This window comes from Tyto alba, unplaced genomic scaffold, assembly GCF_018691265.1.
Source record: "Tyto alba isolate M040663 unplaced genomic scaffold, T.alba_DEE_v4.0 Super-Scaffold_26, whole genome shotgun sequence".
In the NCBI taxonomy this organism is placed as follows: Eukaryota; Metazoa; Chordata; class Aves; order Strigiformes; family Tytonidae; genus Tyto; species Tyto alba.
Window position 1 is genome coordinate 5589279 of NW_024881300.1, and position 18886 is coordinate 5608164.

General features: G+C 37.8%; 1 protein-coding gene across 2 annotated transcripts in view; it reads right to left on the reverse strand.

The window, feature by feature from the left end:
* Positions 1-1963: 1963 nt before the first annotated feature.
* Positions 1964-18886, reverse strand: part of FTO (FTO alpha-ketoglutarate dependent dioxygenase) — a 257897-nt gene continuing 240974 nt past the window's right edge. The window contains exons 9-10 of one of the 2 annotated variants that reach the window (XM_042797500.1): positions 8735-8811; positions 1964-8305 (exon numbers count right to left, since the gene is read on the reverse strand). In XM_042797500.1, coding sequence (XP_042653434.1) covers positions 8256-8305; positions 8735-8811 — 127 coding nt within the window. In that variant the 3' untranslated portion in view covers positions 1964-8255. Of the gene's footprint in view, positions 8306-8468; positions 8812-18886 lie in introns of those variants that run through there. The other variant, XM_042797499.1, reaches the window with a different exon arrangement.

The window sequence follows — 18886 nt, forward strand, 5'->3', positions numbered from 1 at the left end:
TTGTGTGACTCTTATTTGTGGGGTGATAACTGTATGTAACAGGGTGCTAGAGTCTTTATGATGAAAGGACAACTACAAGTCCCTCCCCTCAAAGAGAATTTAGGTTCTCATGACAGGTTTTCTATAGAAAGGATGGAATTAGGATAAAGTTAAAATGCATCCTGATTAGTCTTTGCCTGATTTAAGACAAGCTGCTCTCGAGTACAGAGACTGGAAGAGTGCCTTATCCCCCTCACCCCCCCAGAAGATGCCTCCTCTAGGGTGAAGAGGAGTGATGTCATCTTGTGCTTGTATCCCTCCAGAAAAGGCCCCTCTGATGATTACATCTTTTTTCGAAAGGTCACTACTTCCATGTGTTTTGCCCATTTTTATGAAAAGTTAAGGAACAGGAAAATCTAGAGAACCTTTGGCTCTGAGTGAACCAGAAAAAAGGTACAATTTAAGGGACTCCAGATCCCAGGGATGCTCATCTTGGTCTTTCTAGATACATGTAATGTATGTTACAATGAATTGACAGAAACGTTTCAGAATAATACCAGTTTTGGAAACGGGTCTCCATCCAGCTGCCTGTGTACTGACTTTTGGTTAAATCAATTAAACTTCTTCTGAAGCCAGGGAAAGATTGTTCTGGGCTAAGAAATCAAATTTCTTACTTCTTGGATGCCTTGCTGATTCTAAGCTGGAGTATCTGAGAATAATGCTCTCTGTCAACTCTTTTTGGCTTGGAGAGTCCATTCCATCCTGGCAGGGAATGACCTGGCCTCTGTTATTCACACTTTCGTCACCTCTTGGCTGGAATCTAGTAATGCAGAATAGCTTGGGCACACAGCCTTTGGCATTAAGGGAACTCCAGGTAATGCAGAACACTGCAGTGCATCTCAGCGACATGGGCATGCGTACATCAAACTGTTCCGCTGTATTCTACGATGGCATCCTTCAGAGTGTCAGAGGAAATTTGCAGTATTGGTCCTTGCCTTGCTCTGTGACCTGAAGTGGGGGTAGCTTGGACTTTAGGCTATCCACAGCCATGAGATGTAGACAACTGACGATAACTATTCCTTTGACACAGTAGAACCCTCCACAAAATCTTCTGTAAGTGGGAGATAAAACTGTGAAATTAAGTTCTATAGAAAAAACAGATACCACAAACCTCACCACCTTTTACTCTATCTGCAAGACATGTTTCATTGATATTACCTTGTTTACCATGACTACATATTGTAAACTCTACTGCAACAGACAGAATTATACACACAAACAGGCTGAGGATGTGTTGGTAAGCACTGAGTTCGTACTACTTGCATAATGTAAGAGTTTGTGTCAAATATGGGAAGTGTGAGGTTGCACAGCCAGAAGAATATCTTCTAAACCTAGTAGCAGAGTCATAAATTTTTGCTGAAGGAAACACTATTACAGAGGATAGAAGTCAGTCATGTCCATTTACATTATGAGTCTTACCAAAGTAACAGAAAATAATCTGCCTTCCTTACTAGAAGATTTGCAATATAACCATAATTTAATTTTATTAATTTAAAATATTTCAACAAATTTTCCATTATCTCTTTTATCTATTTACCATTATTAAATTGTCAGCATAAGTAGATGAGGATAACTGTGCCGCCTAACTTGGACTTGCAATACAGTTCAGGTAGAGAGAGATGCCCTACTGCAGAGTAGATTCAGAGCATCTTTGAGTCTGCTGCTTTGAAGAAGCCTACCTCTCACCATTCAGCATATAGGAAGCTTACAGAAATTAATTTTCTCATGTAGGACACCTGAAGTTAGACAGTGTGAAAAATACCCTCCTCTTCTTCCATGCACTGCAATGACAAGGTATTGAAGACAAGACCTTATACTTTCTGGAGGATAAATGATAGACAAACAGATTCTTTGAGTGGTTTATTTTATAAATGTTGGTAAATTAGCAAATACATAATACAAACATAAATAACACCATGTATCTCACAGTGTTATATAAACAGTCCTTAATAAAAATTACATGTAGCATTAAAAATATCAAGGAGCACAAATATCCTAATAAACTGCTTTGAAAATAAATGCACTTGAGAAAATGCTATCTGATACATATTTTTAAAGTTTTTTCACTTTAAAGTCCTGTCAGCCTAACAAAGAACACAACTTGTTAATTACATTACTGTTAATACTGAGACAAAAGGGAAAGAACGTGCATCAGTGGATAGAAGAGAAAGAACAGCAATGAAAGAATTGTGGAATGCTTTGATAATGTTTGGGTAATAAATTATTGGGATGTTCATCAAAATAACTAGAAAAGTAGTGCTCTCAGTAAAGTACTACCAGACTACCAAATAGGAACCAGACAGAACCACTAACAGGTGCATAAACCAGCATTCCAGTTTGTTCCAGCAATGCATCTTCACCTTGATAAACAGCACCCAAATACCAACAGGGTATTTTCTTAAGAATTTCCTAGTACAGCAGTTATATCACCTTGTCAGGTGTGCAGTGGACATACTTAAAATTGAGCTAAAAGAGTGTGGATTATATTATATAGTATTATATACTGCATATCTGCATATTCTCCATGGAATGATTCAGTAGTTCCAATATAATGTACCTTTCCCATTGAGAGCTCAGGGACTTGGAATGTATCTAAAATTCACTGGAATGTTTGATCAAACATTAGGAGGCCTGAAAGATCTTTATTACATGAGATGTATTATTGTATGTTAGGCAATTTAAAAATATGTTAAATATGACATGAGGAGGACAGAATCCAGCTCCACTTGCTGATATATCTCTGGAGAAAAAACATTCTATGAGACCATTTTTAATCTGTAAATTGAGCTGATTAACTGGAAGTAATCGAGACATGCCAGTCAGTGATGGAGGATTACGTATGCTCAGTTCCAGCATTAGCAGTCAGAACACAGCTGCACTTTTGACCTCTGCCTCAGTTTCTCTGTGTAAAGCATCCTGAGATCTTAAGATAAAAAGCCACTTTAAAATATTACTACAATTAGATGTTGAATTTTTCACTCAAGCATTTGAGCAAAGGACCTTGGAAAATTTCTTCCCATTCCATATATGTTACACCTTAATGGATATAATGAAATATGAAAAAATGGAGGAAAAGCATCTGAGAATATACAGGTGATTTCTCTGCATTCATTTTTTCCTTTTTTTATGTAGATATTCATCTTCCACACAAAACCAAGCTTCTCAGGACATGCTGGATAGCAAAAGCCCTAGTCATACATGCTTAGTTTCAAAGTTGTGTTACTACTCAGAGAGAGAAATCAATGTATACTATATTAAAAACAATCATCACAGCCCTTTAAATGATTGGATAGTTTAGCTTTGAATGCAATTCAACCTAATAGAGGCTTTAATGGCTTTTGACAGATTGTTCCACTGATCAAGGGACATGTATGAAAATAACTGCCTACCAAGCCCTGATTTGATTTTAAGAAAAGAAAACTGAAGGTTAATGGTAAACAGAAGTTGATTGTTCACATTTTCACTGAAATAACTCTATCTGACCTGTTCTTAGAAGCAGTGAAATAAAGGATAATGGGAATCCTATACACCTGACTTTTTACTTTAGCCTCTAATCAAGGGGACTAATCAGACCAAGATGTGTTGGCACGAAAGCAAGTATTTGACGATACGGCGGGGGAGGAGAACAACTTTTGTGACCAAATTCTGATTCATCATGGACAAACACTGTAAAATCAATGGAGTACTAGAGGATGTAAACCATAGCATAGCATGTCCTTTTCTATCATATGAATTATGAATGCTATCTCCAAAGCAACAAGAAGACAAACCATAGTTTTCATGTCATGTGTGAAGTGCTCACACCTAAACATCAGCATTTTAATGTGAAAATTTTATCTGTTATTTATTGGCTTTTATTTGACATGTTATTCAGCCAGTTCTGCAGCCTTACTAACTGCAGTCTTCTTGCAATTGTATAAATTATCTTCTCTTGTTCAATGAAAGCCCCCAGGCTAAGGTGAAGGAGACAGACGAATGTAAATTAAGATGCTAGCCCAGCCACACTGGAGGTGATGAGTCTCAGTTTGGACTGGAAAGAGAACAGTGGTTCTATTCAGGATTGCCTCTGCCCTTGCAGGTGGGGTGAGGTGACAGCCAGAAGCAGGCCACGTTGGCAGTCCTCAGAAACATGGGATGGTGCTGGTGCTGGTTTTTGCCTGAGTCTTTCATCACTGTCTAACAGCTCCCACCCTGTAATGCTAGATTAGTGTAGGGCTGAGCTCTTCATTCTGCTGTGGGGAGTGCAGTGGTTGTCTTTTTGGACAAGGAACCTCACTGCAACCAGCATTCTGTTTGTTTCTCTGACCCTTCCCCATAGCAGCTCACCATCCCTGTGGGATAGTTCAGATGATGAGCTGAAGCAACTTGAATCTCAAACAGGAAACAGATGTTGAGTGGAGGTACTCAGTCCATGGAGGTGTAGTAGGACAGAGGTGGAAGTTGAAGCTGGGGATCAGGGTTTCTCATGCCTGTTGCTACAGTGGAACAACCACACTTCCCAACTCTGTAATTTTGGTCCAAGAAGACAGTGATCAGCCCCTAGCAAAAAGCTGAGGACCAGCTGTCAGGGGCATGAGGGGGGTTAAGGAGCCAACATTAAATCTGCACCAGGTGGCAACAATTAAAGGAGAGAGCCTGACCTGCACTGTACAAGTTACTGCTCAATGACTCCCATATGAGTTCAGTTAATAAAGCTGTGGCCTTGAGAAAGCACATCCCTTGCATCTCATGTGCATCTCATCTCTCTTCCCCTCCTCTCATCCCAGCTCAGACATCAGGTTCTGGGCTAGTTTAATCTCTGTTACACTAGCCCAAATTCCACTGCAGGACACAGGACTAACGGAATGGCACTACTGTAACTGAGAAAGGAGCAATGCTCACTCTTAACACATGACAATACTTTAGCCATCTTTCATGATGGATTTTAGTATTCCTTTAATTTCTTTTTTCCTGTTATAGCACTGGAATCCTTGAATCTGACCCACAGAATTAAGAAGTCCAGCATGATTTTAAAGTGCATCTTGCATCATTACCAGTGAAACTAAAACTATATCTGGATGATAATAAGACAACAGATTTGGATATTTATTATGTTGCATGTTACCCATCCTGGACAGTTTCCAGTTGGTGATTACCCCTGGCATTCTTATTTACACTTTAGATCATCAGAATCTGCTGTAAAGCTGAGAGCATAAGCATGAGGCCTTTAAAATCGTCTGTATCGAGATTAGTGTTTTTTATTTACATAACCTTTTAAAAAGAAGAAAGGACTTACAGGATAAAATATTTTCATATACAGAGATGTGAATAAAGCATTATAAAAACATTTCTAATTACATTGCATAACACATCAGTTTTCTATCAAATACTTAAAAAAGGCCTTTACCTTTCATCCCCAAATTACAGAAACAATAAAAGTTTTTCATTTTCTGCCAACATTCTCCTTCTATCAGTGTAAAACCAACTCTGTATCAGATTTTCTAAAGAAAGCCCTTGCCTCGAGCATTTCAGTTGTATTGGTTCCATGTTTAGTCAGTAGCTTTTGTAAAATTGATGAATATTGTCTAAAGGCAAGTGCAGACAGGCAAACAGATCTGTATCTTCTGTAATCCATTTAGACTGACGCACACGTGCAAATGAACTATTTTACCTTAATTCTTTCATGGCTGATGAAAAGTAAATGTAAGCAAAGTCATGAACTTCACCATTTAAAGAGAATCACTGAATCTAGTGTTAGAAGCTAATTTATGTTCTCACCTCTTCCCTGAAAAACTGACCTTGGTCCTCATGGCTCTAGAGCATCCAGACTTGGCAAATGGCTGTTATACACAGAGCATCCATTACAGGCTGTGTCTTTCAGCTCATCCAAAATGGAAACAGGTTGTCTAATGCTGGAATAGAAACGGATTGCTAAGGTATCATTGCAACATAAGCTAAATCTTAACTATTTGCATAAAATAAAGAAAACTTTGAAGTATTTGTCTGATTCTAGTATGTAATCCAAACACAGCAAAAATTTATACTTGATCTCTCAGGTCTTTTGCAGGTATTCACCTTCAAACATGTTCTCCTTTTGGCATTACTACATGCTTCAAACAGTTCCAACCACCTTACTCATGTTTTTGTTATCAACTCTTGTGGGCTCTGGAGATATGAAATCTTCTTATACTTCTATATTTCAACTGAACTCAATCAAGTTAAACTGATTTAGATGATGTGAGACCGGAGTGCAACACAGAGCATTAATCCTCTTTAACCACTTGATTATTGGTATTTTGCCAGTGAATCTCGGGTCTTATCCAATCCAGAGGTGTTCGTTTGTCTATGTCATTGCCATCCATGGCTTAAATGAGTGCTATCTGACTGCACTGAGGCTAGTACTAGTCCAGCTAATTCACTAGCCTAAATCTTCAGCATACCCAAGACCTAGAATCATGTATTTTTAAAAATTCTATTATTGCTGCCAGCACTCTCCTAATACAAGAAAGATCCCAGTGGGTTCTTTTCACTACTGCTGGAAATAATTATTTGCCAATCATTTTTTAATAGCTATGGCTCCACTTCAGCTACAAACTACAACACTGATGTGCCTTCTCTACCCTCTATGGCTGTCAGATTCATTTCAATACTGTGATCCCTGGTGCTTCTAGCAGTGCTTAATTAAACACAAAATAATCATAAAGTAACAGCATAAACAAACAATCCCCTCAAACACTGTGTTAACAGTGTTACATCATTAGCTTGTTTGAATTAATCTTGCTCATTTCCAAAGTAATACCTGTTTCTGTGAGAACTACCTTTTCAAAAGCAGAATTCCCACATCTTCAGGTAGCTTCTCTTTAAGTGATTTCCAAGTAAACAGTATTTAGTGTGGCATTAATCCAAATATATGGTATTTGCCCACTAGTAAAGCCAGCTTTAGCTACTGCAGGAAAAAAAATGCTATGCCCCTAACATAGCATTTCCAAATGTTAAGACATCTGTGGCACAAGAGACAAAAGGTAAATGTATGGATCAAGGTTATAATATAATCAAACCTACTTTAAATAGTAATTTCTTCTTCAGACAGTCTTTACAGTCTACATGGTGGCTAACAGTTTTTGCAGAAGTCCAGGACTACAATGAAAACGCTTGATGCAGGTCTTTACACTTTTGCTGGCATAGCTATGTCAAAGGCGTTAAGAAGTACAATCTCTACTTGATATAATTGTCCTGGCAAAAGCCGGTAGGTGTGGACACAGTTTTGTACCACTAAAACTGAATTTTTGCTGGCACAGCTTCTTTAGCTCCAGGGAGGTCTGGCATATGTTGTACTGTCAAAAATACAATTTTCGGCAGTACAAGCCTCATCCGCACACAGAGTGCTTTGCCAATACAGTATACTGGTATGCTCTGGGTAAGCCTGGCCCCAACAGTGATTTTAAACAGAAGATTAACACAGGAGGTGTATTCATTTCTTGGTGGCAATGTCAAACTTTGAGTCTTACTTGTTGCTTTTGTGGTGGTAATACAGACTGAGTGCTGTTTCACTGTAATATGATTTTCTTCTGCTTTTTATGGCGAAGGAAAAGGTGTACACCAGTTTGAGTTAAAACAGCAACTTAACCAAACAAAAATTCTCTCTCTCACTCAGGAGAATTCTGTATCGTCCAATACAGAATTGTTCTTTTTATAGTACATTACTACAAAGCAGATCACAAATACCTTAATTTCTCATAGGCTTCTAGTTTTGTTCTCATAGATCTCATTAGATCAACACAGATGCTGCAATGCCCAGTATCACACAATCTAAATCTAATCTGTCAGGGGACCTGACACCCCAAGTGGAAACCCCTGATTAGGTCCATCAGCTCTTTAGACAACACACTGGGAAACCGGGCCTCAGAATAGGATTCACAACATGCAGAAACAAAGTAATGGTTAGGAACTGAATTATGAGCTTCAGGGAGCCCAGGAGGTGTAGATTCACACTGTAAATCTCTCCTAGTACTACTCAATTGCCATCATGAAAACCAGCAAGAAAGTCTTGCTATGTCAGGATGCTCCTCCAGAGTTCCTCATCTGAAAAAATGCTCTAACAAAAGGCCACCGCATAAAGGACTTTCTCCATCATCTCCTGCACCTCTGCCTATGTTAGTAGATGAAGAAGTCACACCTCTATTCTGAAGATGTCCAGCAGGCTCACCCCAAGCTGGCCTCTCCTTAGGATACCCAGATCATGGATTCTCCTTTGTCACGTGTGAGCTATGGCTCGTGTTGCTCCAACCTGCCAAGGCAAAGGTAGTTCTGGGCACTCATGGAAGATGAAATTTAGATGTCAAAGAAATCTGTGGAAACACAAGTACCGATGGGCTGTAGTGTCAATGGGAATTAGAGTTAAGGAGGAAAGAACTGAGGCTGGTGTTCTGGACTTAAAAGCCACCTGTTTCTGTAGGTTTGAGGCCTGGTCTTTTTTATTATGAGACAGTAACTAAGATACTGCGTAAAGAGTGGTAAAATCTGCATTGACACATAAAATGACACACGACCAAAGAATCATGAAGCTGAAAAGATTTATGTTAAACTAACAGGCTTCTCTTCAAATGACGAGCATCAATAATTCTAGGCTGGAAGGTCACTTGTTATTCCACCCACTGAACAAGATTTTGTAGATTAGCAATTACTTCTTCAAGATCATATGGCAGAGGCATATTACATTCATCATCTGTCCAGAAGGGATGGCATTCTGGTTTCTGGTCTTCTGGCAAGCTCTCTGCTGCTTCTGACTGGCATCTGAAAAGAAAGGTAAGCAGATGAACTACTTAAGTAAAACTGTATCAAGAAACTGAACACTCAGCGAGGATATAATTGTGCATTAATTTAAAGAGAAAGATGATAATAAAAAAGAAATACAACATCTTCTGAACAAATGGATTGTTCATTTCCAGTGAAGTTGATTTCTGTTGTAGGCTTTGTATTTTCTATAGGGATTTCTCAAAAAGCCAATCACAGAGAAAACTCAGTTAGTGTACCTTTACATGGTGAATTATTTTTTCATTATCTCAGCTGTTATTTAAAGTATGTGATTAAACCATTATCAGATTTAAATGTTTGCCAGTTTCCAATGTATTACTAGATTATTGAGAAAGATTAAACTGAATTTACAGCATTAAGGTCAGGGGGGATAGATTAAACAATATTAAAGAAGCCGGACTAGCTTTGTAGATTCTGGAGATTTACAAGTGTATCAACCTGCTTAGCTCTAAAAAGGGCAATATAAAAAGAGAAAATTCTATAAAGATAAATGGAAATGAAGGTTAATAACAACTTCCAATGATGAATAGGTGGGCAAAACTTCAATAAAATTAAATTAAGAGGTTAGTGTATGTTAGTCCCCAGAGAAAATGTTTAAATTACAGTGTTTTTTATTAAATGGATTATTCATCAATACTAGTGAAGTCTAATTATAATATTCAACTGAACCGCAGCCCACAGAGGAAAGTTTTATAAGTGGCAACCATCACATCTGTTAAGATTAGGCTGTAATACAACATGCTGCATGAAAAAATTGTCATAGTTCAAGCAGGGTTCCTCCCCCTCTCTTCTACCCGCCCCTCAAACAATTTGCATGTTGCTCATTAATTGGTTAATGTTTGCAATGGTGCAAGACAAAGAAAATGCTAAGCATGACTATAATTTTGGTGTATACTGCAGGTCTACGTAGTTCTTCAAAGAGATAACAAGCAAATTGTAGAAATACACTTTCATCTCTTGTAAGACATTTTTAAAAATTCATGTTCTATAAAGCACATAATTGTTCTCACAATTTAAAAGTTGATTTAAACATATATGTGTCTTTCATCTCTGTAAAACGAACTCTATAAATATAGACACATTCAACTTCCTTGTCTACACGGTCGGCCTTCTGGAAGAGACTGTTTCCAAATGAAAGATGTCGTCTTCTCTTGGGAATTATTAATAGCAGTGTAATCCCCATGAGAAAACATACTTCAGCTTTACACCCATGTTGGTGTGTGGTTAATTGCCGCACCAGCATCCTGGGCACTCAATCCATCGTACATTACACTACAAGGACAGTATTAACACGTAACATTCCAATATATCTTCAGCTCTCCACATCAGTCCCTGATAATAGCATCTGTTAACATGCACTAAGTACTATTATGTAGCACATCACTTCATAAATAATAAGATTAGCCGACCTCAGGGCCCTGGGAAGAGTAATGTGTTTAAATGTTCTCATTATTTATTTAAAACAAGAATTAAAGGAACAGAAGCTACTTGTGACAATCCTCTTAGCATAAATATTAAACTGTTTGCATTGATAAGCTGCACTGTACAGAATAACAGAGGATTTGTTTTGCCGGCTGCTTTATAATAGTTGTTAGAGCAAATGCAGTTTAGTGTATGAGTTCTGAGAGGTACTTAACTGATTGTGCCGTCATGTTCTGAAGACATTTTCCAAATTATATAAAGGAACAGGAGAAAATTAATATGCAGGGGAAGCTGAAACTAATTACAGCATAACTCTATAAGGCTTTTAAAATCTTGCTTTATTTTCCGTCTTGGCACAAAATAATACGCTTAATTTGCTGGGTAGTATAAGATATTCCAGTTTAAGCATTTCAATCTAAAAGTGGATAAATTAACCATGTAGAGATTATTGCAGCTGACAAATCAAGAAGCTCAGCCAGTAAATACTGCAGGCATGTTATGTGGTCTGCAAAACTCAACTTATAATAATAATAAACATTCTCTCTCTCACACATCTGCTATGAACAACGCAGTTTTCACTGAGAGGAAAAACATACCAACTTTTAGCTTCTTCACCATTTTGGAGCCCTTTTTTTACCTTTCACATCTCTTTTTTTTCCCCGTTCTCTCATACAAATGGATTGACCAGCTGTTCTTTCACATTTGGGGTCTGGGCATTTGTGTTGCTGTAAATGTGGCAGCAGTTGCAGCGATGCTGTGACTGGACAGACCATGAGCAACTATTCTAGTTGCTACTCTCCCTTTTCTATTTTTCTTATCAGCAGAGCCATCTTTGAAAGGTCATCCCTCAACTAAGCATGTGCCTTAACTTCCAGGCAATCATGCACTTGGGAAGTTTTAGCCATATCACACTCCACGTGAGCGATTAGAGGGATGGAAGTGTGTCAGGTCCTCAGACTTCTTGTGCAAGTCTGATGACAGAAATGCATCAGTGTACTGCAAAATTATAAAAAAGGGGAAAGCAATGCCATAACATTCCAAATTCTGCAATCCCACATCTACTTTGTCTTTCTGTACAGGATTTATATTGCTTTGCTTTTTATTACTATCAAGAACAGCAGCAAACGTTACATTTTTACATTTTGTGAGTCACCTACTTTGACCAAAATTACAATCCCTGTGCCAGATCTGCTGACATCAAAGCCAAGCCAAGTTTCTCATATTTAAAGCTATGGGGCTGGGCTCTAAGCAGTCACTGTAGCGCCTGGCAGTTCATTAAGCAATTCACCTGAATGGCATCCACAAGCTTGAATGCAGTCATCCAAATATGTGCTTTCTGACTCAGAGTTAGGGTGAAAGAAAAGTACTTTCCAGATGAGTATATTACTATCGATTTTAATAAATTTCGGTGGGAGAAATTGTTCCTACAATGGTCTTTAATTTGTAGCAGAGTAACAGACCTGAATATCCTACAAAAGGATAGTAACATTTTAAAGTGAAGCAGAACAAAGGCACTTAAATAACTGCACAGATTTATTTAAAATTTCTTTGTAGCTGGGGAAAGATAGCTAACATAAGTTAGCAATGATAATTCAGGATAAATAGAAATTCTATCTTTTCACAGATAAAAAAGAATTTATGAGGCTTCGCATGTGAAACACTGCAAACATCAAAGTACGGTGGTAGTGAGAAAGTACCAAGATTTATAATATTATAAGTTAATTAAAGTATTATATATCAATTAAAACCTGCTATTTGAGTTAATAAAGTCAAATCTCGAAAAGAGAGTAGGTCTAATCTGTGTATATTGTATGCACAAAATGTGTTAAGAGTGGAAATAACACATGCTTTGAGATACAGAACAGATGCCAAATCAAGGCACCTTTCATACCTTATTTGCAGCAGAACAGAAAATTTGCCATGATGTATTTCAGAGCAATTTATCTCCAATATCTTGATAATACATGTTCACCAACGTATTATAGAAAGGATGATGATTTGTCTAACGATGTGCAGTATGCACAAAACTTCACGGTCCCTACTTGTTAAAACAATCAATAACTGTTCCAGCTTCAATTTAAAAAGCCTATTTTAAAGGAGCAATTAGTTATTGTTGCAGTGCACATTCTCACTACCTGTCCCTTGTAAACTTCACAGATTTTTGATCCCCTTTGTGTCTATTTTTGCCAAATGGACTTTTCTCATTAATATTTACAAATAGCTGAATATTAATATAAGTTCATCTAAGTCATGACAAACATTTGTATGACTGTAGGACTATTTGTATGACAATACAGGACACTTTCCCTGAGAAGGTGTCTAATTTCACCATGGACAGGTGTGCATTCACTGAGACAGAAGTTGACTGGCTATGGTCCCTTGGGCTGCACTGACATTTTGATGATCAGGGTATCAGCTACATTAGAGGACACTGATCACAATGCTAAAATTAACCAAGCTAGCTAAAGTGTGTGTTAATTATGAGTATGCAAGCAGTCAATAAAAGGTTAATGCAAAAGTCAAAGGATAAATTTATTTCAGTATTGCATCACTCTACTGACTAAATGACTAACATTATGCTTTGTTTTTAATCGATATATTTTACAGTAATGTGTGAGCCATTGATTTGAAAAACAGTTTTCTTTCTAACAGTTAAGTTTTGCAACTATGAAGTATCAATATACTTAAAACACTCTTTTTTCAGAGCAGATACTTTTTTGTTCTGTTGTCAGGAACAGCAATGCATATAAGTGAGGAGGCAGCCTGAGGTTCTGCTGATGAATGTGATTAATGCAAATAAGAATTATTACCTAGGAACCTAAAGAAGGTGCCTTGAATTAGGGTCCCTGGATTCTATTGCACTGTTTGTCTACTCCACAGAACTGTAGTCAAATCAGATCAATAGGGGTCAATTTGTGGCTCAGACTGCACAGGCAGGTTAAGAGTGAGGAGATGATACGAATAGTCTGTTTTCTAGATGGTACTAATTTAGCTGCTTATGCCTGGAAGTTCAAAGACCAATGGAAATCATGTGGAAATTCGTAAGGTAAGTCAAGGAACATGGGTCTGACCATATTCCCCATGCACTGGTATGGTCACAAAGGGAGGACAGGACATTTGCTCTGCATGTACTAAAGTACACACTCACCCACAGATGCTTATTCCAGCATTCCTGAAATGACTATTATACGGCAGTTATTTTCTCCATCTGTTCATGCTAAAGTAAAGGTGATTGAGCTGTTATTCAGAACTTCAGAGTATCTTTTAAAACAATGGCCCAGGTAAAAACAGTGTTTGTATCACCCTACTAAGACAAATGCATTCATTAAATCCACACTGACATTGGTTAAAATTATACTGCTAACACGGATGCTGTTCTGAGTAAGAGTAACAACAGTAGTTTCTTTAGACAGCATGTTCCATTCTTAAAATTCACAATGACTTTGCAAATTTGGGTTTGTTCAAACATGGGTTTTTACTGTTCCAACACAGAGCTCTGCTGTGTGAACACAAATCCTAATAATACAGGTACCTGGTACAGAGAACTTTGCTTGCAGGTTTGGATTTTTTCACCCCTGTCCTTCAAACCTTTCCTCTGCCTGGAAATTATTATGCAAACTATGTGTAGTTACTCTAATCTCAGTGTTAGGATTATCCCATGTCATTTCAAGCTGATATTCTTAGTTGCCAGAGCATATACAAGAGAATAAAGTGTGTTCTCAGCTACCCAAATTTTTATGCAAAGCACAGAGAAAATATGAGATTACATACATGAGAAAAATTACTCAAATAAGTTAACCCTGACTTTTCTCTTTCTAAGTAGTGCATCTCATTGACAGGTATGACAAATTTACTTCTGTTGCTTAATGCATCACAATTAAAACCTGATAGCACTCAAGTCAAAGTTGAAACTTCCAGTGATTTCAATAAGGCCAAGATTTCAATTCAAATGCTTTTCCAGAAACCATTCACAATAGACATGAGCTAGTAAGCATAATAGTAAAAGCCATCCAAAAGAACCCATGGAAGGAATGAAATAGGCTGAATATAGTTTCTCAAAGTCAAATTTAGCAAGGGATACTGGATTTAATTTTTTTATCCATTTACAATGGTGGTTAAATTACTGACATTGTAAATCAGATAATACAATGTGGAGTAACAAGATGTGATGTTCTGTAACTTCAAAGTTGCCACAAAAAGAAAAAAAATATCTGTTTCATCAAACTGAATTTCTCAGTAAAGCACAGAAAAACTCTAAAGGAAAAACTCAAAATGATGCTATAAATACACATTCACCTTCACCTTTGGACATGGATAGGATATTGGGATAGAGTCCCTAAAAAGGATTGCAAAAGTCACCCCCGTTATTTCAAGAAGTGAACTTTTATTTATCTTAATGAAAAAATAGAAGTATGAAAAATTATATTAATATTTGACTTTGCAAACCAGATTTGAGAAGTACTGGTCCCAAATAGGCAGTGAAATGAAGTGGCCAGATGGAAAGGGAGCAGTGCTTCATTCTTTTGAACATCTAATCCCCAGTGCATTCCCAAGGAGTCTGTCCCATTTACATTAAGTCACTGCTGATGTTCTTTCATGTGCTGTAACTAGAGTGTGCCCAGCTGTAAGTAATGGCTGAGACCAGGACTGAATTTATAGAAGGAACAAAATGAGTTTGTTTCCAGATAAGAAGCTTGAGAAGAGAATGCCAGATTTAGGAAGGGATTGAGGCAACATCAGTTAAACTTTAATCCAAAAAGCTCCCATGTATCAGCTGCACAAATATTCAAGTACAAATATACATGATGGCACACTAGAAGGATCTTTCCTGTCTGCTTCTTACAAAAGTTGATAATGGCTTGTGTCACTGATGCATTTGGCCCCTACTACAGAACCAAAGTTTACAGTCCCTGACCCAAGAGCTTTATGTCTCCAAAGTCAGCTATCCCACTGGACATAAGGACATTGCTAAAATATCCTGAGGCATCACTGGTGGCATATCAGGATAGCTTGAAAACAGCCAGTATTATCTTTGTGTGTACTTCTACAGAGTGAATCTATAGCAGAATCCATCTTTTACCACTGGCCCACAGAGTGCATCCTGCTGTTCCACAGAGAGGTGAGAGAGAGATCAGTGAACGTGACACTAAAGTGGTTTAAGTGACAGTTGCATGAACTTGAAAATGTCAGAGTTTCTATTATTACTCAAATTGTAAATCTGGTAAATACGAGAAAAACTTAAATTGTCAATACCCTCCAAATGTTGAGATAAAAACAACCAAAGCACTGGTGGAGTCCAACTGTAAAGTTTTCAAGTGGTACACCAACATGTTTCACACGTATTTGTAGAAATAAGCGAAAACCCCACAAAATTATTTTAAAATATTGTTTTGCTTTGCCTTAACTATAGAGAAATTAAAATAAATTTTCAACTTTTTGTGGGGCTACTGTATTAATTAAAATCTGTAAAAATATACATCAGTCTTTCTAAACTATTTAGCTGAAAAACTACGGGAAAGGATGAAGATCTGCTACACAGTATCTTCAGCTACAGCGTGGGGATGGATTGTAAAACAAAGCCCCAAAACCTCAGAAACATTCCTGCTCTGGGTGGAAAGAATGGAAGACAAGAGGACACAAGAAACTCTTTTCTCCAATATATTCATCTCTACTGTGGGTGAATTAATAAACAGAAATCCACCCAAAAGATACTTCATTATCAATGACCTTCCTCACCATGTCCACCAACTCCACCCTACCAAAGGGGAATACCTAGTAGGTGGCACTGCAGCAACTGTAATGCCACGCAGAAGAGTGCTGGCATCGGATGTGTGATGTACACTTGACTTCCCCAGACAGGGCTTCTCCTCTCCTTGTGGCCTCTGTCTAGCAGACCTAGAAACTCCACAAGAAAAGCACGGCACCTCCTATTCCCACAAGAGAATGGCTGTGTGGGGCAGCCTCCACTCCATTCCATGTTTATTTGAATTTTTAATTAAGAAACATCACTACTCTCTATAAAGCGTAGGGAAATTCCCCAGAGAAACACTGAATAAATAACAGGCCATTTGCTGAAAGATAAAGTTTAATCCAATTTAGCCTATAGGTCTACAAATTATTCCCTTTCAGCCCTGTTTCTCAGATGCTTTTGTTTCCTGTTTTTAGAATAATATGTATACAAGTAATGTATCCTGACTGTATGAGAAGCACGTTTTTACATATTTATATACACACCTCTTCATACCAATACTTGCAAAAAATCCCATCAATCCAAAAGAGACAGCATTTAGGAGGAAATTCTCAGCACCATAGACATGGATTTAGTTATATACTTTCCATGATCAGCAATGGGATGTGAGTTATTCCCTCTGTGCTGAGAATATTTGGCTTTGACTTCAAACAACATAGAAATATATCAACTTCAATATAATTTATATTCTCTCAAAAGGAACCTAAAGTGCTCTAAGCCTTTGCCGAGGCATCTGATGTTCCAGTCCCCTCTATTGCACTGTATAATCGACTGTTTTATTTCACTTGCAATCCTTGCTTTCCTATGATTTTTTCAGACAAAGAAACAAAATGTCTGCTATATGCTGAGTATAAACACAGCTGACTTGTTTTCCCCAAAGTATTGATTTTATGCACTTTTAAAATAACTATTTTCATTCTGTTTGCATAATCAGCTGGGGCATTGTTCCTCTACATTTGCAGAAACACAGATGGAATTGCTGATTTGGAGCCTTTGGAGAGATTTTACAGTATTCTCCAGAATCTAAGCTTCTATTAAAATAAGGTTTCAAGCACTTCTGGTTGTGAAGATAGCCTGGACAATGTAAATTGATGCATGGTTATCTTGTTGAGTCCACAAGCAGACAGACAGACGCAATAGCACCAAGGGAGCTGTGAACTTCCCCCACTTATTTTACTGGGTGTTTACTTGGGGCCAGATGCTCCCCTCTGTTGTGCAGAATGGTGTTAAATGACTGCAAAAAAGAGAGGAAAAGGAAATGGAAATAAAAAGCAACAAAGAGGAGAAAAGGAAATCTCCACAGCCTGCTTCCCAGGGGGCTACAGATTCCCTCCCTTGCTAGTATTAGACTGCTGGAAGACTTGGGGCTGAGCCATGCATATGGCACATTTTTAAACAGACACTGTATTTTCCAAAAGAATGACACCTGAAAAGTTAATGATGCTTCCAGCATCACTTACTGTTCCACTTTATCTTCTGTACTCCTATTACATGGATGTCATATAGCAAAGGAAAAATGTAAACATAGGGTGGGTTTAGATGACACTGCAGGAGGATGGCCCTTCCATCTAATTCCTCTTCCTTTAAACTAAGCAATACCATTTTCCAAAGAACCTCAGGGTTTGCAGGCTCTGCCCTTCTGCAAGAAAGATAAGCCATTTTTCTTGTAGAGTGTGCATTTTTCTGTGAGACAACTTTTCACGTTAACAAAAATCAGCTGCTATATGACAAATCCCTATCTGTTTTATGTGGAAAGTAAAATCAAAAGAAACATGACTGAATGCAACTAACAGTAACCATATTACTTGATCCTTAAATCAGACTGGACAGAAATGGTCTCTATCTTTTCAGCATCAACACTGTGTAATCCTTTTAGCCCGAAGTATGTCTCACATCACTCCTGCAAGCTGCTAATACAACCCATCCTCAAAACCCCACAACTTTCACCAGGACCAAAGCAAGGGTGACACAGAAGGGGCAGCACTTGGGAGCAGAACGGAACCACAGACCTTAGGTATCCGTAGTAACTATTGTGCAAAAAGGACTCCACAGATCATTTTACATGGAACAGTCCTTTGTTGATATAAGTTTATTAGGGAGAGTGACACCAAACAGAGATCCTGCCCCAGGAACCACGTAGTCTAGCTGCTCTCAGACTTACTAAAGTGCAGCTTTCACTAGCTTTGGTCCATTTTAGTGAATTTGCATGTTTTGTTAGTCAAAAGGAAGCTACGATAGACTGATAGCAAGCACTGTATGGGAAAGCCAAATGACTACAAGACGTAACTCTCTGTTTGCAGACTGAAATTAAGATCTTTCTTATCACTGTAACTTGTGATACCAATACGTATGTGTACATATATACATCTCTCTGTGTATACATAGATATATATATACTCACACACATATAAGAGGAGCTTACATCACATTTTCTATCAAGAGATGTGGCCTTGAACTGCTATGTGGCTTAGGGAACAAAAATAAGAAAAAAAATAAAGGGTTTATTGTGCTGCAGAACTACATGGTCTTCCCTGTGTTGTGCACCTTGGCTGTAGCCTGCAACCAGAATGTTTATAACATATATTGGAATTAATACTATAAGAGCAATGCAATCCTATGGACTAAAACACAGTTTCCTTTAGGTCAACATGAGGTCAAACAGAAGCAGGAGGGAAGAAATAATAGGGAAATGAGAAAACATATACAAGAAAGGCAGAGAGGCTCAAAAAGAAGAAAAAGAAGTTTAGGAATAAAACCAGAAATCCTCATGTAACTAATCGCATTTCAATCACTGCAGAATTTCTCCATGGCTGCTGCTTTATTGAGTGATATTTTATGGATAAATCACTATAAAAATATACCACCAAAAAAAAAATCCAGTGC